Source organism: Nannobrachium achirus, assembly GCF_963921795.1.
Source record: "Nannobrachium achirus genome assembly, chromosome: 21".
Classification (NCBI taxonomy): Eukaryota; Metazoa; Chordata; class Actinopteri; order Myctophiformes; family Myctophidae; genus Nannobrachium; species Nannobrachium achirus.
In genome coordinates, this window is record NC_137828.1 from 35,844,750 (window position 1) to 35,870,760 (window position 26,011).

General features: G+C 40.9%; 1 protein-coding gene across 1 annotated transcript in view; it reads left to right on the plus strand.

The window, feature by feature from the left end:
- Positions 1-26,011, plus strand: part of vipr1b (vasoactive intestinal peptide receptor 1b) — a gene marked incomplete at both ends in the record, with an annotated part of 106,701 nt that overhangs the window by 75,519 nt on the left and 5,171 nt on the right. The window contains 5 exons of the mRNA XM_080751933.1: positions 10,744-10,897; positions 11,438-11,498; positions 11,579-11,651; positions 19,323-19,414; positions 25,467-25,596. Of these exons, the coding sequence (XP_080608059.1) occupies positions 10,744-10,897; positions 11,438-11,498; positions 11,579-11,651; positions 19,323-19,414; positions 25,467-25,596 (510 nt within the window). The remainder of the gene's footprint in view (positions 1-10,743; positions 10,898-11,437; positions 11,499-11,578; positions 11,652-19,322; positions 19,415-25,466; positions 25,597-26,011) is intronic.

The window sequence follows — 26,011 nt, forward strand, 5'->3', positions numbered from 1 at the left end:
ACAAAATTCAACAAATGAAAGTTGCATGGACCCCCCTCCAGCCAAAATAAAAAAGTCATGGTCCCCCCTGACAATCAAATTATTATTTGAGAACCCCCCCCCTTCATGGACTATACCAACCTTAAGTATTAGACGAACACTCCCTAAGAGGGATGAAGGCGCTCTTTTGCCAATTGATAGAGTAGCCAGACAGTTTACCGAAATGATTAATTAACGAGAGAAGCGGAGGGAGGGATGAGGATGGATCCATCATAAAAAATAATAAATCATCCGCGTAAAGCGAGAGTTTGCATTCCACGTTCCCTAATTTAATGCCTTTGATCCAAATGCTTTCTAATACCAATAGCGAGCGGTTCTAGCAGTAAATTAAATAATAAGCTGCTCATACAACAGCCCTGCCTCGTCCCGCGTTGTAGCCAGAAAGATGATGATTTATAGCCATTAGTCAGTATGGAAGATGAAGGGCAGGTGTAGAGCATTTTTACCAATTTCAAAAAAATAGTCACCAACTTTAAACTGTATTCCATTTGTTGCAATAAATGGTTAAATCTAGTGTTCCTACACACCAATCAAACCTCAGTCCCTCAACAAAGCGGTCCAATATGGCTTCCTCATACACTAGATCTCTGCTTAACGCCAACTTTAACTGTATTCTATTTGTTGCAATAAATGGTTGAATTTAGAGTTCCTGACTGAACTTGTAGCCTACCTCCACAAATCTACGGTCAAATTCTGGTGTCAGTTTATTCAGTTGGGCATAGAATTGTTTTTGAGAAAAAGTGTTTTGTCTGTGAGGTTTTGTGACTTGTCCATAAATAAGGATTAATATAATTATTAAATAATAAAAATTGTTTTCTCACTCAACAGTAAACAGACCAACATACAGTATAAGTGTATACAGGGTATCTGCACATTTCTAAAGTGACAATTTAAGGACTTTAAAGACCTCTTGTCAAACATTGGTCAAATTGTCAAATATTAGAGGCAGAAATTGTGAAAACGCAAGGCGTTGTGAGCATGTAGATCGGCTATTTTCACAATGAAATAGATAGTGTCAAACTAAATGTAATGACAAACCCTACCCAGTTCAAATATGATTACTTTGGGGGTCGCGGCCTGAAAAGGTTGAGAACCACTGCAATAATCAAGCATTGGGACCATTCTCACAGACTGCAGAGCACTGTCTGGCTGCGACGTGCTCCTCAGACCCTCTTTGAACTAATAATCCACATCTGTACTGAGATCTGATTGGTTCACGCTCACAGGTCCCGTCTCAGGAAGGCTTCAAGCCATGGTGCCGGCTAACTTTCATTGAAATGAAACAAATCTTGTGGGTCGAATCTGACTGCCTGAAGATCGACCACCTGACTGCCACTTGACTGAGTGCAATATCTGCCCTGGATATCGTCGCTGTCGGGCAGAAACCTCACATCTCCAAGTTTCAGATTTGTATGTTTATTTTTTGTAAAGTAAAGCCCTGCTTCATCCTACAAGACTGTCGCACAAAACTAGTGAAGAACTAGTGAAAAACTAATGAAATACTAGTGAAATCTACAAGCACACTGTGTGCTTGTAGATCGTCTATTTTCACTATTTAAAAATGTTTTAAAATTATAAATGCAATAATGAACGGTTTTGGACATAGAAGGTTTCCACCCGACAACGACGATATGCATCTTATCACCATCCCCAGTAGTCATTTGACCGCTGAAGGAAGTTACAGTACGTTGATGCTGTGCAGATCTGTTTACATGGATTGTAAAAAGACATCTTCCGGGGGAAGATACATCGGAACTTTGTAATTCCCACTTTCTGCCATAGTACTTTGCAGTGGTGGAAAAAGTACTCAAATGTTAAGTAAAAATCCAGAATTCAAAATGTATTTGAGTAAAAGTACAAAAATATTGGTGTAAAAATAAAAACAAAACAAAAGTAAAAGTACTCATTATGCAGAATGTCCCATTTCAAGTTTTCAAATGTGTATCTTTTGAAAATAGCAGATCTACAAGCTCACAATGCGTGATGCATTGTGAGCTTGTAGATCAGCTATTTTCAAATGGCCGCAATGTACTGTATATAGGGCTGAAGTTGTTAAATGTATGTTTTGTAATAATAATCAAAAACTACAAAGTTACTAGTAACTAAAGTTTTCAAATAAATGTAGTGGAGTAAAAGTACAATATTTGGATCTGAGATGTAGACCTCAAAATGTAACTTAACTCATACTCTGCGATCCCCGTCGAAACCGTAGATTTCCCGCTGTACCGCGGTGCCATGCCCGTAGATCCCGGAAGTTTAATTAGCTTTAATCATTATGAAAGGATTAAAAGTATTATCGCTGATTTTCGCTGATTCTGGCTCTTTAGGCCCGCCCCTTAACTGTATCCTGCCGTATTTCCGTTCTGGACCGGATCTAGCTTTCCGTATCCTGTCTGAGCCTGGGCCATAGTCCCGCCTCCATTGGTTTACATTGTAACAGAAGAGAAAGCTACTCGGCGATGGAACGCTCGTTTTTCAATCCGATTTTTGCGTTTGGAAACTTTGATCCAGTCTCTACACGCCTGGATTATGATCCCCGCACATATCGTGCGTTTTGTGCGTGAACGTGTCCACGTGTTACCATAGCGCACAGTTGGCTTTTTTCAATGTTTTTTCATGTAAACACTGGCGGATAAGCAGGAATACAGCGTGGCAACGGATATGTCTATTTCAATGGGTTTTTTTTTATTCGAAAGCTTGTCATCGAGTCTACACGTCTACTAGATGAGTCGCGCACAGATTGTGCACGATGCGTGCGCGTGCCCACGTTAAAAGGTAAGGACAATTTGGCAGCTGCTTACTACAGCTATGTTTAAAATGGCAGCAAAATTGTTAAATACAGTATTACAGTACACCACTGGTACTATAGTATTTCTCCTTGTGAGATGAGAAAAGCCTGGGGAGGACAAGATTAAAAGGAGCTTATCGAAGCCAAGCATCTCCTTCAGGCACTGATAACGTCAGTCATGTCTTTTCCGCCTCCCGCCGCCTCTCCTTTATCCCGCTAATGTGTATGTTTCAACGGTGCAACCGTGCCTCTAAGTCATACATGCGCACCTGGCGGCCCGGGGGCCACATGCGGCCCCCACCTTCACTTACTGAAGCCCGCAGGTTAATATCGGAATACTGATTTATTATTGATTTCAGCTGTTCCAATTCCAAACATGCAAACATGACCTACTTTAATTCTATTAAAGCTTAATGACTAGTATAGTAGTACTAAAATGTTAATATTTTTTATGATCAACATATTTGTATTTACGTTTATAAAGTTAACATGAGTATAAATAAATGCATTTGAAATTAAATCAAAATGTTACATCTCAGGATTCCAATTAAAAAAATAACCAAAAATAATTCCACTTCAAAAGAAGCAAAAATAGACGATCTACAAGCGCCGCGTTTTGTAGATCGGCTATTTTTGCTTCTTTTTTTATGAGATACTAGAATGGCAAAGTAGGTGTAGCAATATGCATTGTGGCCCTCTGGAGTGAAGGTGTAAATACAGTGGCCCTCTCCAGGGGCGTCACACCAAATTCTGGGCCCTGGGTACAAGGATTCACTGCGGGCCTCCCATGAATGTTAACTATTGAAAAATAGCAGATATACAAGCTCACAGCGCGGCACCAAGTGCCGCGCTGCGAGCTAGTAGATCTACTATTTTTGAAAAATCGTGAAAATGTGTGCAAGAAACCTATGTCAAGGACCCCCAAGATGATATGTATTTGGCCACGGACCCCGATCTCAAAATATTTAGTTCCAGGGACCCCCAGAAGCAAAATTTTAGTTAGAAATGTTCGCTTAAAAATACATCTATTCAAAGATTTTCACACATTTTCACAACTTTTCAAAAATAGCAGATCTACAAGCTCGCAGCGCGGCTGGGAGCTTGTATATCTGCTATTTTTCAATAGATAAAGTTACTAGGGCCCCTCCACCTTGGGCCCCGGTAACTCAGTCCCACTTTCCTACCCCTTGTGATGCCCCTGGCCCTCTCCATCATCAAAGTACTTTCCTTGTTTCATGCCATAGGAGTGGTGAGTTGAGTTCCCTCTGCATGTTGGCCATGCACCGCTCCAGAGCGGCAACAGATCTGAGCTGCTGTCAGCTGAAGACTGGAGGGCTACCACCTGTTAATCTAGTAGTTCAGACCTCAGTAGTTCTGTTATAGCTTGAAGCACAGCATCCTGCTCGGATCTCGGGTGCCGCATTAGCCCTGGAGCTAGTGTGTGTGTGTGTGTGTGTGTGTGTGTGTTGTGTGTGTGTGTGTGTGTGTGTGTGTGTGTGTGTGTGTGTGTGTGTGTGTGTGTGTGTGTGTGTGTGTGTGTGTGTGTGTGTGTGTGTGTGTGCGCGCGCGCGCGCGTGTGTGTGTGTGTGTGTGTGTGTGTGTGTGTGTGTGTGTGTGTGTGTGTGTGTGTGTTGCAGACACACACACTGTGTTAGTTAAAATGTTTAACTAATGGAAGCAAACCTTTTAAAAGAAAAAAAAAGATCAAACAGCATAATATGAGACCCGGATGGAATGTCCATGTTCATGAGCTACATGTAGAGGCTAAAGAAGCTTTTAACTCATATAGTGCCAATCCCGAGAAGACTTGTGAAAAATACTCGAGTATCACATGGTGCCAATCCCGAGTATTCTCGTGAAAAGTAATATATTACTGTAACGGCGGATACATTACCGAGAACAATGGCCGGAGGTCCGGAGACGAAATCCGTCGCTGATTTCGCATCATCACGGCTCCACGAGCACAAAATAGTCCCATCCATAACATTGAGGTGGACGGGGGATCTCATCTTTAATGTCCATTATCTCAAAACTACACTTTAGAAGCTAGGATGGAGGCAGATGCTCGCTTATGTTACACATGTATAAAAGCTCCCGGTCCGCCATTACACAACTCCACGTGGACAACGATCGGTTCCGGCGCAGGACGCGATGACGTCAGACCGGAAGTGTTTGCGCTGTGGACTTCTGGCCTTCAAAATAAGATAACGGGGGTGATGCCAACCTGAGACTGGCATCGTGGACTTTATAATCCGTTAATTTCATGGGCACTAAATGAGTTAACTCATATAGTGCCAATCCCGAGAAGACTCGTGAAAAATACTCGAGTATCACATGGTGCCAATCCCGAGTATACTCGTGAAAAGTAATATATTACTGTAACGGCGGATACATTACCGAGAACAATGGCCGGAGGTCCGGAGACGCAATCCGTCGCTGATTTCGCATCATCACGGCTCCACGAGCACAAAATAGTCCCATCCATAACATTGAGGTGGACGGGGGATCTCATCTCTAATGTCCATTATCTCAAAACTACACTTTAGAAGCTAGGATGGAGGCAGATGCTCGCTTATGTTACACATGTATAAAAGCTCCCGGTCCGCCATTACACAACTCCACGTGGACAAGGATCGGTTCCGGCGCAGGACGCGATGACGTCAGACCGGAAGTGTTTGCGCTGTGGACTTCTGGCCTTCAAAATAAGATAACGGGGGTGATGCCAACCTGAGACTGGCATCGTGGACTTTATAATCCGTTAATTTCATGGGCACTAAATGAGTTAAGAGAAATGAGCATGCCATGAGGGCAAATTCTATGGCCAAAAATCTTCAGAAAAATAATGTTTATGAGTTTTGGAAGGAAGTTAAGGTGGTTAACAACAGTAAGATGCCAATGCCTTCCAGTATTGATGGCACTACTGGGTCCGAAAATATTGCTGAGCTGTGGAGAAGACACTATAGGCTACAAACTAGGGGTGTAACGATATAGTAACTGTATCGAAATATAGTTTTTAACTTAAAAAATCGAAGTATATCGAAATGAAAACAGCTAAAATCGAATCGTATCGTTTTATTTTGTATCGTATCGAATCGGCAGTGCAAAGAATCGATTGTATCGATACTACCTACTTGTCCATTGTATTTAGCATTTTTAAGAAGACATTTTTAAGGGAGGGGTTTAATTACTTTTCCTTTCCATATAGCTACACTGGTCGATCGATAAATGTGTGTAATCTCTGTGTTCATGTCAAGGTGCAGGTTTGTCAATATACAATGTCCATGTATTTGGCAGATAATCTGTGTTTACTTATTTATGTCCATAATAATATATGTTTTCCCCTTAAAAACCTGCACTAGCCACACCATTTACACAGATTTAATGTCTTTGCTAAATAGTTACTATATCGATTTTAAATCATTGAATCGAATCGTATCGTATCGCCATGAATGAACCAATATCGTCCATGTATCGTGATAGAATCGCTATTAAAATGTATTGTTACACCCTACAAACATATTTAACTGTGTCAAGAATGATGTCTTTCTTTATATATATATATATATATATATATATATATATATATATATATTCTTTTTTTTTATATATATATATATTTTTTTACACACAACACAATACATATAATCACACACATTCACTCACATTCACACACACACACACACACACACACACACACACACACACACACACACACACACACACACACACACACACACACACACACACACACACACATACCACCTACACATGCCTATCAAATGACATTGTTCTCATCCTTCTATTTTCTTTTCCTTTTTCTTTTCCTTTCCTCCTCCTGTTCTCTCATAAGACCTGACGAGGTGAACAACCTCATTGAGAAATGATCTGTTAACAAAGCTTATGGCCAAGATCAGATTACAGCAGAACATCTGAAGCATGCTAGCCATAGAGTTTCAGTGCTGCTTTCTTTGTGTTTTTCAGGGCTGATGATGCATGGCATACTGCCTGAATCTAAGTTGTTTGTCCTGCTAGTGCCAGTAGTTAAAAATAAAACTGGGAAGTTAACAAGTATTGATAATTATAGACCTATTGCACTGGCAAGCATCCTGTCCAAGGTACTAGAAGGTATCCTTATGGAGAGGCTCAATGAATATTTAGCTACTACTGACAAACAATTTGGTTTTAAGAAAAAGCATGGAACAGATTTATGTATTTATACACTTAAGGAAATTGTCAGTCAGTACAGAAGATGCAACAGTACGAAATGTATGTGTTTCCTTGATGCGTCCTAGGCATTTGATCGCATCAATCATGGTAAACTGTTTTTAAAACTAAAAGAGTGTGGTGTCCGGGTCCCCTTATATTTAATAAGGATCCTACAGTTTTGGTATACACACCAAACTATGCAAGCAAAGTGGGGACTGAGTACGTCGACTCCATTCATGGTGACCAATGGCGTTCGCCAGGGAGGAACTTTGTCACCCGTACTCTTTAATTTGTACATGGACGACCTTTCTAAACAGCTAAATGAGTGTAAAACTGGTTGCATGGTGGGTGATAACCTTATTAATCATATGATTTATGCTGATGATCTGGTAGTACTGTCTCCATACAGTGCTGGCTTACAGCAGCTACTCAGGGTCTGCTCTAAATATGGCATGAGGTTTGACATACAGTTTAATTAAAAAAGAATGTGGTTATGGTCTCTAGAACTAAGGATGATCAGAAGCTCACCTTTCCCTCTTTCTCTTTAGCTGGTGAAGTACTGGAGTTGGTTAAAAAGTTTAAATACCTGGGTCATGTTATCAGAGATGATCTCTGTGACGACGATGATGTTCAGCGCCAGTGTTGTAAATTATATGGACAAGCCAACATGCTGGCTCGAAAGTTTCATGTGTACAGATGATGTAAAAATAGCACTTTTTAAAACATATTGTACTCCGTTATATACATCCCACTTGTGGTGCCGATACAGCAGTGCAAAAATGAAGAAACCTCAGGTGGCATATAATGATGCTTTTAGAATATTTCTAAAACTCCCAAGATGGACTAGTGCTAGTGAAATGTTTGTGACTAGTAACATACCAACCTTTCATGCGGTACTGAGGAACTTTATGTTTAAATGTATGTGTAGACTGCTGGATTCAAATTGAATTAATCATGGCATTGACAGATATCACAGAGTGATATAAGATATACATCCTGCTTCTGGAAACACTGGAGGCAATGTTTATGTTTTTTAAAATGAATGTAAACAGTCTGGAACTGTATATATCTGTATTGTTTGTCTGTTTTTTGTATACATGTTTTTTATGGACCATGTGTCTGAAATAAAGTTTGTCATCATCAGTTAGAATAGATTTTGAAGTAAACCCAACAAGACTATTAAGCAACACATTGTAAGCCACCCTGTCTGAATCTGAACGAGGGGTGATAGATGATAGAAAATCCATAATTCATCACTGGGTTACTTTTATTGCCACTAAAGCAGAGCATGCACATGTGTGTACGTCAAAACGTACAGTACATGCATACACTGTGTATGCGTGTGTGTGTGTGTGTGAGTGTGCATAGTACTGCATACGCGCATGTACCGGTACGTACGTGTGTGTGTGTGTGTGTGTGTGTGTGTGTGTGTGTGTGTGTGTGTGTGTGTGTGTGTGTGTGTGTGTGTGTCCAGTCATACTGTATGCAACCTGTCACTCTCTAATAACATTAATTTAAACCTTCATCCAAACCACTTTATTTTTTAATTTGAGCTCCAGTGAGCAATTGCATTGATTTTTGCGTATTGGAACTATCACAGAAAATAAATCATCCATCCCATCTACTGTAGGCCAAGCCAGCACAAAACCAAGCTAGATACACGTATTGCATTCAATCCTTTTGTAAAATGATTTGTATATTGTTCATAACATTTGGAATGGGTTTATTTATCTGAATAACTCACATAGGTGTGTAGTTTATCTGTGTATAAAAAACAAGCAAGCCACAGAGCAGGATTGATGGAGCTCATGGCTATACAGCCTTAAATGTGACCTATAGTATTATAACAGTGATGGGATTAAGTCAGTGTTTCTCAATCTTTTTGGGCTTGAGTATCCCCTTTCCCTGATTTCTGAATCCAAGTACCCCCTTTACCCGACAACATTTTGCTTATGAAACTGCAATTGAAATATACATAAATGGTGGTATGATGCTGTGATAACCCCCCATTTCAAGAATATAAAATCATGTCAATAACTTCAATACATTTAAACAACTGTAAAACATATCCCAGTTTCCTGGTACCATGTAATTTGGGCAACTCAAGTTTCTCCATGTGTCATCATTAAACATAACAGTACAGTTTTTCCCCCTCCTAATTCAATTTGAGTTAATTCCTTAACTATGAACAATATTAGCATGATTTATACTTATATTTTTATTTTGTGGGGGCATTTTCGAGTATCCCCTGCAGTACCACCACGTACCCCTAGGGATACACATACCCCCATTTGAGAAACACTGGATTAAGTGATAATATCATGGCTACAATTTATTGTTGGTTTCATGTTCTGTCAAGCAACTATTCTTATTTATGGCCATGTGTAAGTTTATAGTGTAAAATGGATCATGGTAACATACATGTGTATGTGGTAATCAGACTGGTGGAGTTCGGGAAACCTTGAAAAGAAAGAATGTTCTGAGATAAGGTCTGGACTGGATAAATTATGTCACTCTTCTTCAGACTCTGAGGCTGTACAAATCAGTCAATTTATGATGATATCTTTGACTGACTTCAATATAGAGTATACTTTTTTCTTTTGTGAAGCTGTCTTCTTCTACTTTGGCTTGAATCTGTGTCTCTAGAAAAAGTTAAATGCCCTCTCTGGTCTCTTCTCTGCTCCATTCCTTTGTCCCATCCATCAGGTCTGTTCACTCTGTTCTCACCATCTCTGCCATCATCTCTGCTTTCATCCACCCGTTGCATTGTTACTGCAATGTGCCTGTTTTCCATTGTAGCCTTTCATCGTAATGCCAATTCCTCCCATCCCTGTCATCTGTCACTGCACGTCTAACCTGAGTGCTGTGCCCCAAGGTTGTTTGGTAGAACAGACGCAAGGAATTGGACTTATGTAGCTGCCAATGGGCTCACAGGGAAGCCCATCTCGAAAAAGCCTATAACTCAGGGAAATACATGCTCAGACGTCTCTGATCTACATTGTGAATGTGCATTTCCGTGAATTGAATAGGCCTATTGTTGGGAAAGTAATGTAGTGCATGCATCAGCCCAGAGCATCCACACCATTTGGAAAATGTGCCTTTTATACCGCATGTAGAAAGGCCAGGAAATTGGGTTTTGAATGTGTGAATGTAACCTTTTGGAAGTACAGGGGCATTGTGAATGACAGCTAACCAAAATGTGTCTGATTGTTATCCTCCGTACTGTAACTATCTCTGTTTTCTAGCATTTCTGAGCCCTTGTTTGCTGTAATGCTGTTGTCACTTATGTCTGTAGATTTGATACAGTAACCACTCCATAATTTTACATTTTGTTTGTTTGTTTGTCTTCAATAACAAGCAAACTGTACCGTACAGTGGAACCTTTTAGCTCCCAAACGGGAAATTATATGTCTCCCTGCTTTGGACCCAATATAGGTAAAATAGCTGATCTGCAAGCTCACAACACGTTGCAATACGAAGTGTTGTGAGCTTGTAGATCTGCTATTTACACAATTCTTTGAATTAAATTTATGGAATTTCTTTGACTCTGTTATATATATTACTATGATAATAGTAATAGCCCCTTTTCGACTGCATAGTTAGCTTTGTGCATTCTTTGTGCTTATCTGACATGTACCTGTCCTTGTCGACTGTGAGCCTCTGAAGGACATTCTAACAATGTGCTTTGTGTCCATTGTGTGCATTGTCAGGTTGGCTGCAAGGCAGTGATGGTCTTATTCCAGTACTGTGTAATGGCCAGCTATTTCTGGCTGCTGGTGGAGGGCCTCTACCTCCACGCTCTACTGGCTGTATCTTTCTTCTCGGAGAGAAAATACTTCTGGGCTTACATCCTGATTGGCTGGGGTGAGTAAATGGCTTCTCTTCTGTAGCGTGTTGGGGTGGGAGTGCAGGGGTGTTGCACCACATTCTGGGCCCTGGGTACAAGGATTCACTGCGGGCCCCCCATGAATGTTCTTCATAGGGGGGAGGGGATTTAACCCATTTAGACTGGGAACGCATTATTACCCATTATTTTGTGCTTCAACTATTGAAAAATTGTTTGTGCAAGTCTTTGAATATTTCAAATCCTTCTAAGATTTTTTGAAAAACCTATGTTTCAGTGGTGCTCAAACCTTTTCATGTGAAGGACCCCCAAAATGATATTTTAGTTCCAAAAAACCCCACATATATTCAAAGATTTGCACACATTTTCAAGACTTTTCAAAAATGCAGATCTACAAGCTTGTAGATCTGCTATTTTTCAGTAGCTAAAGTATAAAATAATGAAGGCCCCTCCATCTTGGGCCCTAGTAACTCAGTCCCACTTTCCCCCCCCTTGTGATGCCCCTGCTGGGGTGTTGTCTGTTGGCTGTACGTAACTGTTGTCATCTTGATTGTTCGCAGGGGGACCAACAATTTTCATCACAGCTTGGAGCATTGCTAAAGCTTACTATAACGAAGTGGGGTAAGCAGAGAACACAACTGTCGACATAAAGAACTGTATTGATGCAGAACCTATACTGTAACTCAGTATTGTGTTGCCAGGTGCTGGGATATAATCGAAAGCACTGATGTACTGTGGTGGATCATTAAAACTCCCATACTGGCATCGATTCTGGTAAGTTCCCACTTTCTGTCAGAGTAGCTATTGTGTCAGAAAGACCTCCAAGTCCCATTATTATTGCTATTAAGGCTCAGCCTTAATAGCTCAGCATCATTCTTTGCGTGTGTGCGTGAGGTCTGAATTTTCACTTTTCCTGGGTGTTGTAAGAGGGTTTCTTTTCTCACTTTGACTTTGCCATCTTTGTTGACAATGAGTGTGTTGTGAGAATTTCATCTAAGACCCCATTGTTGATGAAAACCATAGGGGTCCTGTTTCAGTACTTTTGATCACAGCTTTTGAGGAAGCAAGCCTTCCTAACCAAAGTGCTAAAATACCATCAGCTAGAGCAGGCCATCTCACAGCTAGGCTACGATGTAAACTTTTTTTTTTTTTTTTAATCTTTGGTAGCCTAGGGCATGTGCACAAGTTGGTCGTGAGGGGCCTTAAAATGGCCGGCCTCTCCAAAAGGAGGGCCAAACAGTTAGCAAGTATCAGCTATAATAGGAAGATGCTCAATTTGGAGGAGATGTTGTTTCCTATACCCGTAATTGTTGCCTGCTGTGTTTGACAAGTATATGCCAATTATTGTATGTAACATTATATGCACTTCGTAATTGGCTTTTTTCCTGTTATCTGACTGCACTGGCAGTGTTTATGTCCTTTGTACAAGGAATTCTTGTGCTTCTGTTTATGTGGACATGAAAAAATATTTCAAGCGCGCGCGCGTGATGTGTGTGAAATTAAAGCGAGCTGTGCCAATCAACTTGGCACGGGTGAACGTAATTTAAACAGCTGGGAATACAATCGTAATTGTAAATGTAATTGTAATTTCTCCTCTTGGCGTAACATTTTTTTCACTCCTAACAATCTGAGCATATCATATGCCATCGCTGCAGCATTGGCATCGAACAAGCAGATGTTCGAGAAATACTCGTACATTATAAGTCTTTGTGTTTTCAGACCAACAGTGGTGGGAAAAGTACTCACATGTTTTACTTAAAGTATCAATACTGCAATGAAGAAATACTCAGTTAGGGTGCCCTCACACCAAAATACCTATGAAAGTGGAATCCGCGTTCTGCCAATGCATTTCAATGAGAGTGAAGCGGTTTCATGCCAGCAGAGGATTTCGGCAAAAAACGCTCCCTTATCATTGAAATGCATTGGCGGAACGCGGATTCCACTCTGATAGGTATTTTGGTGTGAGGGCACCCTTAGGGTGCGGTGCACACACACCAAAATACCTAGAGTGGAATCCGCCAATGCATTTCAATGAGAATGGAGCATATTTTGCAGAAATCCTCTACTGGCAAAATGCGCTCCATTCTCAATGAAATGCATTGGCGGATTCCACTCTAGGTATTTTGGTGTGAGGGCACCCTTAGGGTGCACACACACCAAAATACCTATGAGAGTGGAATCCATGTTCCAACCAATGCATTTCAATGAGAATGAAGCGGTTTCATGCCAGTAGAAGATTTCTGCAAAAAAAAAAAAAAAACGCTCCATTCTCATTGAAACACATTGGCGGAATGGGGATTCAACTCTCATAGGTACTTTGGTGTGGGTGCAGCCTTTACATTACCTGACTTTCGCCAGATGGTGGCAGCATTGCTTATGCATTGCTTTACCATCTGGGTTCACTTGCGGAGGAGGAGTTCCCTTTGGAATGTCCCTGGCCGGACCAATCAGCGGCAGCTATGGGCGGGCTCTGAGCGGCTCTGAGCCAATAGAGTCTGATTGCAGACCACGTGGAAACCCAGGAGGCGGATTCTGGGTGCAACGTCATGCAGACAGGCCAATATGAGTCGTTGGAGTTGGCACGGCCATATCCAATCACCTGCTTTAGAATTTTAAAAAATGGCCCGCCCCTTACATCGGTTGTGCTGGACCGAGTCCAGATGGTAGAAGCAGAGCGTTATGCAGGCATACGCAATGCTGCAAACCATCTGGCGAAAGTCAGGTTAGCCTTTACAAGTAAAAGTCTGGAATTCAGAATTCACTTTACCCAGGGGGCAAAGGAAGGTGTGCTGCATTTGCCCCGACATACAAAGTTGTCCACCAGAAATATTATCTATGACCCAGTAGGATCACAACCTATATGGACAACCCGGTCAATTTGTACAACAAAGTCCAATATGGCCGCCTCAATATTAGCCCCTATTAGTTTTAATGGGGGGTGGATAGGGCAAAATTTTAAACTGAGGGATATTTCCAGGAAACTTCACAGGTTGATCAATGGTATACATATGAACATTTTTTGTATTGCAAGTTTCCATGAAATCCAATATGGCCGCCACAATATGGCCGCCATAATGTAAGGACCCAGAAAATAGGTTTTGCCTCTAACTTCTGAACCAGATGAGCTAGAAACGCAAACTTGGTGTCTATTTCATGGTGTCTGACCATGGGAGACTCAATGGAATAGCTAAATATATTATTGGGTGTGTCTGGACCTTTATTGTGCATATTTGCAAGATGGTGGACTCCCAAAATAGAGCTTTAACATAATTTCTACCATGATTGTTGACTGCTTTTGCAAATACAAGCAATATGAATCCATTTGCTAAGATTTATGGCACAGAAGGGACTTATACCTGTATTATTCTTGAGTTTGCATGTTGTCAAAATGGCTGTAAACGAGATATTATATTTCCTGTCCGATTCTACTGTATGTAGTTGTAGCAATGACTTCAGATAAAATCAGAGACCAAAACAATGTATCTTAGAAAAAAAAATTTAAAGAAAAGAAAAAAAGAGAGAGATTATCTCAATGAAATGAATGCAACTGGCCTTTTTGGGTCTTTCACACATAGACATGCACATGCTTTCCAACAACTTCAGCTTCAGGGAAATTATAATGAACACATGATTAAAACATGCTGCATTATAATGCAAATAATTGCTAGTCACTATCACTGTCATGTGTACCTATCCTGCTGCATCTTGTCTCCAGTCCTTGGCAACGACACCCCAAGTAGCATGCAATTCCCTTCTTCGCACATGAACAGGTTTTCTGGCAGCCTTTGATACAGCTACATGATATTGCCTTGTCCATTGATATAGGCCAGGCTGGCTCTGTAGATGGACAGGGAACTGCCTTCCCATCACTGAGAGACCATCCATATTCAGTGAAGCAAGAGCTGTCTGGCTTCGCGATGTGTGCAGTTTTATCTATTATGGCTGCTAGAGCAGCTCTTTTCAGGTGCAGGCCAAAGGCATTTTGTGTAGGTGGCAGCAGCTTCAACAGGGTTGATCGGTTATTTAGGAACTTGTGCACTCTCAGCTTTGCCAGGTCAAAGTCCTCCGAATGGTATCCCTTTGCGGGATACCACCCGCAAAGGGAACCTCACACTTTTCACCTCACACCTCACACGTGACAATTCCTCTTATTCCCTCTCAGAGGATGTCAAGAATCAGGCTAGAGACCTCACAATAGCTGTATATGCATCAAAAGCTGACCATTCGGAGGACTTTGACCTGGCAAAGCTGAGAGTGTACAAGTTCCTAAATAACCGATCAACCCTGTTGAAGCTGCTGCCACCTACACAAAATGCCTTTGGCCTGCACCTGAAAAGAGCTGCTCTAGCAGCCATAATAGACAAAACTGCACACATCGCGAAGCCAGACAGCCCTTGCTTCACTGAATATGGATGGTCTCTCAGTGATGGGAAGGCAGTCCCCTGTCCATCTACAGAGCCAGCCTGGCCTATATCAATGGACAAGGCAATATCATGTAGCTGTATCAAAGGCTGCCAGAAAACCTGTTCATGTGCGAAGAAGGGAATTGCATGCTACTTGGGGTGTCGTTGCCAAGGACTGGAGACAAGATGCAGCAGGATAGGTACACATGACAGTGATAGTGACTAGCAAGTATTTGCATTATAATGCAGCCTGTTTTAATCATGTGTTCATTATAATTTCCCTGAAGCTGAAGTTGTTGGAAAGCATGTACATGTCTATGTGTGAAAGACCCAAAAAGGCCAGTTGCATTCATTTCATTGAGATAATCTCTCTCTTTTTTTCTTTTCTTTTAATTAAAAAATAATTTCTAAGATACATTGTTTTGGTCTCTGATTTTATCTGAAGTCATTGCTACAACTACATACAGTAGAATCGGACAGGAAATATAATATCTGTGCCATAAATCTTAGCAAATGGATTCATATTGCTTGTATTTGCAAAAGCAGTCAACAATCATGGTAGAAATTATGTTAAAGCTCTATTTTGGGAGTCCACCATCTTGAAAATATGCACAATAAAGGTCCAGACACACCCAATAATAAAATTAGCTATTACATTGAGTCTCCCATGGTCAGACAACATGAAATAGACACCAAGTTTGCATTTCTAGCTCATCTGGTTCAGAAGTTAGAGCCAAACCTATTTTCTGGGCGCTTATATTATGGCCATGTTGTGGCGGCCATATTGGATTTCATGGAAACTTGCAATACAAAAAAAAATCGTATTTATACCATTGATCAACCTGTGAAGTTTCGTGGAAATATCCCTCAGTTTAAAATTTTGCCCTATTCACCCCCCATTAATACTAATAGGGGCTAATATTGAGGCGGCCATATTGGACTTTGTTGTACAAATTGACCGGGTTGTCCATATAGGTTGTGATCCTACTGGGTCATAGATAATATTTCTGGTGGACAACTTTGTATGTCGGGGCAAATGCAGGTTTCCTAAAAAAAGGCTGGTTTGCCCCCTGGGTACTTGAGTAAAACTACAAAGGTAGTGGTATCGAAATGTACTTAAAGTACCAAAAGTAGAAAGTACTCATTGTGCAGAATGTCCCATTTCAAGTTTTCAAATGTATAAAAATCTTTTGAAAATAGCAGATCTACAAGCTCACAATGTTTCGGTGAGCTTGCAGTTCAGCTATCTTCAAATGTAGGCCTATATAGGGCTGAAGTACTGTAGTTAATGTATGATTTGTAATAATTGTCAAAATCTGCAAAGTAACTAGTAACTAAAATGCTCAAATAAATGTTGTGGAGTAGAAGTAAAACTATTGGAAATTGGAATTACTCAAGTAAAGTATAAATACCTCAAAATTGTACTTAAGTACAGTACTTAAGTAAATGTACTTAGTTACTTTCCACCACTGCAGACAGTCACGTATCTTCATGTTCTTCAGTAAGCTTTTATCTTGGCAGCAATGATTGTCAATTATTGTTCAGCAGTTGTTCCACCTGGGTCAGGATCACCGTGACATGCTGACTAAAAGACATCCAAGCCATTTCGATATTTTCTCTGTCTGGTGGAAATCTTCTATGTCTGAAACCGTGGTGGAAAAAGTACTCAAATGTTTTACTTAAATAAAAGTATCAATACTGTAGAAACAAGTAAAATTCAAAATCTTGTCGTTTTATCCTTTTGACAAATATGCACAAATATATCGTTGCTGTTGGGTGGAAACGTTGCATGTCCAAAAAACATTACTTTATTATTATTATTTGAAAAACATTTTAATATAGTGAGAATAGCCGATCTACAAGCTTGTGTACTGTAGGTGAGCTTATATCTGCTGTTTCTACTACTTTTGTTTTGCGACACTCTTGTATGATGAAGTAAGGCAATAATAAAATAAGAAATATATACATTACAATGCAATACATTTCATTTGTAAGTAATTGTAAAACCCACAGACAGACTTTCACTTCCAAATATATCAAAAAGCAAAAATAGCAGATAATGAGCTTGTAGTTTACTTTCACTGCTTTTGCCTGAACATGGCAAGTAAAGGGCATCAAGGAAAAAAAGAAAGAGAGAGATAAGAGATGTCTGCCTGGCAGCGACCATATCGTCTCTCGCGTTTCTGGCTTGAAGGTCTGCTACTTTTGTGTGACGCTGTAGTATGATCAAGCAGGGCGTTCAGGGCACGGGGGGGTGGGGGGGGGGGGGGGGGGGGGGCTGAAATATGGAGATGAGGTTTCTGCCCGACAGCGACGACATGCTGAGTCATTCACCTGCTGGGCAGCATGTACCAATTGTTGAGAATGACTTCACAACCGAGAAGGGAAGGAGGGAACAGAAGGGTCAATGCAATCACATTTGTGTGGAATTGATTGAACTGCTATTTGCATGTGATTGAGTGAAAACCTTCAGTATAATACTGCTGCATAACGTCGCTGTCTGGAGGAAACGTCTTGTCATTCTAACTTTTTGTGAATGCCCTGCTTGATCATCAGGGGCGTCACAAGGGCGGGGAAAGTGGGCCTGAGGCGAGCGCGGTTTTCCCCGTCACCCTGAGCGCAACGGTGGGGGCCGATGGGCAAGGAGGGTGGCGAGCTTGACGTATTTATTAGAAGTATTCCATAGGAAAAGGTACATGACATGATGACATCATGACAGTAAACTAATATTATTGATTCACTTGATTAATAGTGTAATATGTACACGTTAGGAAGCATATTTGGAAAAGTAAACGTATATCATGTATTTTAGGAATAGCTTTGTATGCTACTCAGCTTTCCATTTTGCAAAAATGCCTATATGAGGAACCCGCCCCTGATATAAAATGATGAGAGGCACTCTTGCCGATTTCGTAAGAGACTCGTCGCCAATTGCAAGATATTTAAAAGTTATTTGGGGCCATGATAACCCCTTCTTCCCACTTCTAGACTAATAAGGATTTATATTGTCTGTGTTATTGTTTACAACCACAATTATTTACGTGTGGCAAGATCGCAGTTCCACTAGTTTTACTAGGCTAGTGTAAGCCTATAAGCCTTTTCAGAAGTTAATTTAATGTTTTCCATTTAATGATTTCCGGATGTGATGAAGGGAGCTTCGCGACCCTCCTTGCCCATCAGCCCCCACCGTTGCACTCAGGGTGACCGGGAAAACCGCGGTCGCGGGACTGAGTTACTAGGGCCCATGGTGGAGGGGCTTTAATTATTTTATACTTTAGCTATTGAAAAATAGCAGACATACCGGTACAAGCTCACAGCGCGGCACCAAATGCCGCGCTGCGAGCTTTGAGATCTGCTATTTTTGAAAAGTCATGAAAATGTGTACAAATCTTTGAATATATGTATTTTTAAGCGAACATATTTAACTCAAATTTTGCTTCTGGGGGGTCCCTGGAACTAAATATTTTGAGATGGGGTCCGTGGCAAAATACATATCATTTTGGGGGTCCTTCTCATGAAAATGTTTGAGCACCACTGACATAGAAACATACCGTAGGTTTTTCAAAAAACCTTAGAAGGATTTGAAATATTCAGAGGATTCCACACATTTTCACGATTTTTCAAAAATAGCAGATCTACAAGCTGTGAGCTTGTATATCTGGTATTTTTCAATAGTTAAAGCACAAAATAATGCGTAATAATGCGTTCCCAGTCTAAATGGGTTAAACCCCCTCCCCTTATGAAGAACATTCATGTTGGGCCCGCAGTGAATCCTTGTACCCAGGGCCCAGAATTTGGTGCGACACCCCTGTTGATCATACTACATTCTCAAAACTGCTACTTTTGATACTGTTTCATTTGAATCCAGATATATAATTGGGAGTTATAGATATATGACGTTTCCACCCAACAGAGAAGAAAAGTATGATTTTAATCAATATTACAGGATGTATACAATTACTAATCTTCAATTAGTGCCCTTCTGCTGTCTCCAATGATGTTCCTGCTTACGTTCAAAATGTTCCTTTATTTCTGCCCACAGATGAATTCCATCCTTTTCATGTGCATTATTAGAATACTTCGTCAGAAGATCAACTGCCCAGACATAGGGAGGAATGAATCCAACCATTATTTGTGAGTATTGTGTACTGTTTGTTTACACCCGCACACAACAGCGTGTAAGCCAATTCTAATGCATAATTTATAAGTATGTTTATAATGCACAATAGACATGGCATGCATACAGTGGTGTAAAGTAAAATTTTGAGGTATTTATACTTTACTTGAGTATTTCCAGTTTTCAGTACTTTTACTTCTACTCCACTACATCTCGGATCCAAATATTACACTTTTACTCCACTACAATTATTTGAAAACTTTAGTTGCTAGTTACTTTGCAGATATAAATGATTATATTATAAAACATGTAATTAATCCACTTTAGCCCTCTTTTATACCTAGGCTATTCGAAAATAGCCGGTCTACAAGCTCACAACGCGCCACGATGCGACGTGTTGTGAGCTTGTAGATCTGCTATTTTCTAACATTTTGTACTTTTATTTTTGGAATTTTAAGTATATTTTGATGTCAATACTTTCATACTTTTAATCAAGTACATTTTGAATTTGTAACAGAGTATTTCTATATTGCAGTATTGATACTTTTACTTAAGTAAAACATTTGAGTACTTTTTGCACCACTGCATGCATAGCGTGTGTTACCGCAACATTTATTGAAATGAATAGGTGCCATTAATTAACTCTTATTGTGCCAATTTGGGCCTTATTAAAAAAAAACAAAAAAGAAAAAAAACGTTTTTTAATTTTCGAGCCGGGCCGCCGGCCGTCATCTGTTTACACGGCCCGCGAGAGCGTCGCGCCGCCGATATTTGCCATCCACTCCAATGCAATCCAGGATCTTTAGAGCTCATTTTCTCTGTTCCATGCATATCCATGAGGTGTGCAAGGTTTAATCACGGCTAAATCGCCGAAAATAGGGCTTCTAAAATGCTTGGTAGCCAATAGCTAACTTCAAGCTAACTTCATCCTGTTCATGTTCATGCACAAAGGAAAGTGTTCAGGCGCGTCATGGCTGCGCACGGCTTGTGCATATACAGCGTATGTCTATGGTGGATTCTATGGCCATTGGGCGCCCTCTAGTGGTGTTTCTGGGCACTGAAAGGGTTAATAAGACGATATGCTCGCTAGATATAATATTCATATTCCTGGCCTTCTCTAGGGCGCCGCCATAGCCTCTTACAGGGGTTGCCATTGAGTTTTTGTCTGTGTGCTTCTTCTTAATACTGGGGGAAAAAATTAAAATATTTTGAATATTTTTGAAACATTTTAACAACAAATCTGGTATGGGGGCACCACATATATTCAGATGGGGGTCTGCAACGCTGCAGACAAATTAATCTTGGGGTCCTTGTCATGACATGAAAAAAATTGGAAACCATGTGGTTTAAAAATCACGCGCAATAGCAAGACATGCCATCTCCGGTTTACTTCCTGTATCTGTTTGAAGTGGGCGGCTGCCTTTGTAGGGGATGGAAAGCAGGTTGGAGTCTATTCATTCCAATGGGAGAGTGAACGTGAAGTCTGAACCATTCTTTAGCCCAGTGGTTCTCAACCTGTGTGTCGGGACCCCCAGGGGGGTTACCAAATTATTTTGGGGGATCCCCAGATGATTAACACTAGAAACATGCAATTGAAAATTGCAAGTGTGGTTGCCGACATGAGTCATGACTATATTCTGCTGCAAGCTAACTGTCATGTGAAGCTCGACCAATACTCGAGCTAGAATGTTTTTCACCAATTTCCAATTGCATCTGATTTAAGGTAAAAACCCATTCACAAACTAGAAATACTGTTCCTACGAAACAGTGTGGGCTCGCTCGTGACTACACTCTGCAGCGTGCTAACTGTCATGTGAAGCTCAGCCAATACTCCAGCTAACACCACTCCCAGATTTTTTTCCACCAATTGCGCCTCATTGGCTAACGGAACACGATATGCGGCGGAAATAATGACGAAACCATAGCGTCCTCGCCTTTCAGGCGAGCCCACAATAAAGTTTATCTAGAAGAATAAATAACGTTTCCCCAGGACTAGTGTGTTGCCCTGTTGGGCAACCACACTAATAATGTGCAACATTGTTGTCTCACTCAACAATAAACAAACCAACATAAAGTTTCTAAAGTGACAATTTAAGGACTTTTTAATACCTCTGAAATGACAAATGAAACATTGGCCAAATTGTCAAATATACCGGTATAGGGGAAGAAATTGTGAAAATAGCCGATCTACATGCTCACAACGCCTCGCAACACAAGGCGGTGTGAGCATGTAGATTGTCCATTCACACAATAGAACCGTGTTATACAAAATGTAATGCCTCAACTCTTAGTGCTCGTCAGGGTGGGGGGTCCCCTGTTAAAATAATGATTATTTTGGGGGTCGCAGCCTGAAAAGGTTGAGAACCACTGCTTTAGCCCCATGGTCACTGAACCAATTGGACCTGATTGTCACACAGGCCACACAAGAAGGAAGCTCTATCAACCTGGGTCAGAGTTGCCTCGCATAGCCAGGCATACTCATCTGCGAAGAGAAAAGCCTGGTGACAATATGAGGCAGGGACAGTTCTAGGAGGTGGGGCTGAATTTTCCTGGAAGTTGTCTTTTTTCACAGTGTGGTGTTCAAACGTATTCCCCGCTGGAAAGAAATCTGGTCTAAATCTCCTGCTTCGTCAGTTGCGCTCGCAATAAACAATATACAAACAAAAACATTGATTCAGGCGATGTTACACCTACTGTATTAAGAGCGAGTTAAGAGCTACAATCAATTTTAGTTTTTTTGCTGGGGAATGTAAACAGACCTAACTTCCGTTAAACGCAGCACTTCCGATAGAAATCTAGGAACCAAGCGGAAGTCATATTGTGCCCAGGGTGGGGTCAGAGAGGCTTTCTCAAACAGGTGCTCTTCAGTGAACAGGTGTACATGAAAGTTCTGCTTCATGGTGATGCAGACTGTATATGGAGAAAAATACTGAGGCGCTGAAGTTGAAGTTTATTATCATTAAAAAGAAAATCATCTCGAGTCCTCTGCAGCTCCAACCGCGAGCGGTGGGACTTAGGGCGTGTTCACACCAGGGTTATTTGGTCCGCATAAAAGGGACCATGGTCCTCTTTCTCCTTTGGTCCGCTGGTGTGAACGTGCAAAGGGACCATGGTCCCTTTGTTTGGTCCGGACCATGGTCCTCTTGAAAAGGCAGGACTCGGTCCCCTTCCAAATGGACCATGGTCCGGTCCTCTGCTGGTGTGAACGGAGCCGGACTTTATAGAGGACCAAACGTATGTCTGATCAGCCTACAGTGCATTCTGCATTGTGTGTTGTTCATTGAAAAACAATATGGAAAAAAGAATAAACGACTACTCGTGAAGCAATTGTAACTTCGGCTACAAGAGACTACTCATCAATCTTTATGTTTTGCATTTGTGAAGCTGGATTAATAATTTGTTCTAAAAGCATGTATTTCTTACGGGAATCACTGTTGATTGATATGACCCGACCGCTGATATTTCTTGATGAGCTGCAGTAGGCTACACGTTAATAATTGTATCATCTCCTCTCCCTGTGAGCCGGCGCTGCGGTGTCTTGTAAGCTACATGGAAACTGGTTACCCATCGTGTGCGGTGACTCCAGGGGTCGCTCTCCGAACACGGTGATAATTGTTTGTTTTGACACAAATACTGTCACAAATAAAAGTAAGGTCACCATCTTGTGTGTAACACGGGAGTAGAAGGAGGCGCGCATAACTTCAATCCAAACGACACATAAATGTCAAACTTGGCTTTTCTTTGAGGATTTTCGCTCTCTTTTCGCTCTCTCACTGTTACCCCGAGGTGCAGCATGAGTCAAACTCTTCACATTGTTGTTGGAACGGCAGTAAGATGTCCATAGTCATCGTGTGTGGTGCGCGAAAATCACTGATTTGCAAGCTACAACACTGTCCGATAGTACAGTATAGGATTCCTTAGCACGGCCGCTGTTTCAGGGCTAAATTCTGTGGTTAAAAAGAACAGATCTGCAAGCTAGCATCCTGTTAGATCTGTTCTTTTTAAGCATGCGCCACCGCATATAAAGTTATGGAGTATGCATTATTTTATTGTTTTCATTGAGGTTATTTTATTAATTTAGCTTCACATTTCCAACCTGATAAGGATAGGAAATATCCGTATGGGCCCGTTGCTTGTAAAGAAAGAAAGAGAGAGACAGACAGAGAAAGATTATTTGACGTGGAAACGGTGACGCTTAAAGTTGCTACACCATCAACATGTGGAACGCCCTTCCACAAGCCCTAAAGGAGAGCAAATCCCTAGCCTCCTTCAAAATTGGTATGAAAAGTCACCTTCAGACAGCTGCTACCCGTGACTTGTAAATAGACTAAGCCCCCATGCTCCCCCCCCCCCCTTTTCTTTTTTTCTGCCTTTGTATTTGATGTTATGCTTTTATCCTAGATCAAGTACTATGTTCTATCCGTCTGTCTTTCAATGTTATATGAGATACTTAAAGTGTGATTCCTGTGGAAAGAAGCCTCGGCTTTCTAGGATCTCCTTTTAGTTGACCTTGTACCAGTGATTTGTACTGTCATGAAACTGTACTTTTTTCTATTGCAAACTTCTAATAAATTCTTCAATCAATCAATCAATCAATTTGGCCACGCGTTCTTGGGCTATTTATTATTAAATGAATGAAGTAGCCTAGGCTTAATAGCCTATATGTTTTTTTGTTTTGTTTTTTGCGAGAGAGAGAGATTCCTCCGTCCGTCCATCCATCGCTAATTGCTGCCTGAAATGCGTGAGTTTCGCTTCTTTAAAAACCAAAAATATAGGCTATATATATAGGAAGCGGCTGTGATTAATAACTGGAATTTGGAATGTGTGCTCATAGTGTTTTCACAGTTATTTTAATTAATAGCCTAATTAAACCAACACTTATGCTGCAGTTTGGCAGTGGAGTAATTTTCCATAGGAATTGCCTATTCTGTCAATAGATCAACAACCAACCACGTGTCATTTGTTACATATTTGGTTCTTTTAACAAAAGTCCCGTGTGAACGCTAACCGGACCAAATTCAAAATGCAACAATGTAAACATTTGGTCCCTGATCCGGACCTTTTAAGCGGACTTTGGGTGAGAACGTGCCCATATGTCTCCAAAAAGTCTCCCCTTCAATTACGTAGAATAAAACTACGGCGAAAAATGTTCGCCGACTACTTTTTTTCACAGACAAAAACAAAATAAAAACTAAGCTATGATGAGGCGCCAGCCTCATGCTGGCGATGCGTCTGCCTGGTGGTGACATAATAAAGACAAGCGCTCCTCTTCCCCAACTGTCCTATTGGGAAAACAATATTCTGTCTACTTACTAGCGGGGGTGTCACAAGGGGGGGGGGGGGGGGGGGGGAGTGGGATTGAGTTACTAGGGCCCAAGGTGGAGGGGCCTTCATTATTTTATACTTTAGCTATTGAAAAATAGCAGATATACAAGCTCACAGCACCGCGCTGTGAGCTTGTAGATCTGCTATTTTTGAAAAGTCGCGAAAATCTGTGCATCTTTAACTCAAATTTTACTTCTGGGGGGTCCCTGGAACCAAATATTTTGAGATGGGCGTCCGTCACCAAATACAGATCATTTTGGGGGTCCTTCACATGAAAAAGTCTGAGCACCACTGACATAGAAACATAGGTTTTAAAAACATTTTTTTTTTTCAATAGTTAAAGCACAAAATAATGCATAATAATATGTTCCCAGTCTAAATGGGTTAAACCCTCTCCCCCTATGAAGAACATTCATGGGGGGCCCGCAGTGAATTCTTGTACCCAGGGCCCAGAATTTGGTGCGACACCCCTGCTTAGAGGGTCAAACTTAACTGTATGCATAATGTGATGGAGGGCATCTCATAAGCCTGTCATAATACTTTAGTGTGAGTATCTTTTCCCACTGAGACTCTACCCCACAACATCTCTCGCATTCTGAACTCATTGGAGGAGTGTTGTTTTATCAGTGTATGGAGAGTGGGAATAAATATTGGTTTCAGAGGGTAAATAACACGTGTGGTTGAGGTCTGTTTTCACTGAACTTCTTTTGTTTACTCGTTGTGTGTTATGCTTTGTCGTTGCAGGAGATTGGCAAAATCAACACTGCTTCTGATCCCTCTGTTTGGAATCAATTTCCTCGTCTTTGCCTTCATTCCGGAACAAGTGAAGACTGAGCTGAGGATGATCTTTGACTTGATTCTGGGCTCGTTTCAGGTTACTACAGATATAGTCAATTATTCATAGCTTTTCATAGCTTTTAAAAGCAATACTATTTTTGTCAGCAACAGTTTATTTTCACTAGACGCACTCTATGAAATGTTTTATTTTTTAATCCACCCAAATCTGTCTGATTCTATTTCATAAAAGGGGTTCATTTACGGTCCAAAACAATAATTTAGCTTCTCCAGTCTGATTGTGAGTGTTTCCATTTCCAAACGGGCTCATCTCCAGGCACATATTTCCATCACATAATGAGAAATGAGGTAGAGAGATGTCAGACTGTGAGACAGCTTTATCTATGACACCTCATCAGATATGAACCTTTTCCAGCACTACATTTATTCCTGAGTGCTGTAATCACTCATCAGTAATCATGCATCATTCACTAGATTTGCTTTCTACAAAGCAT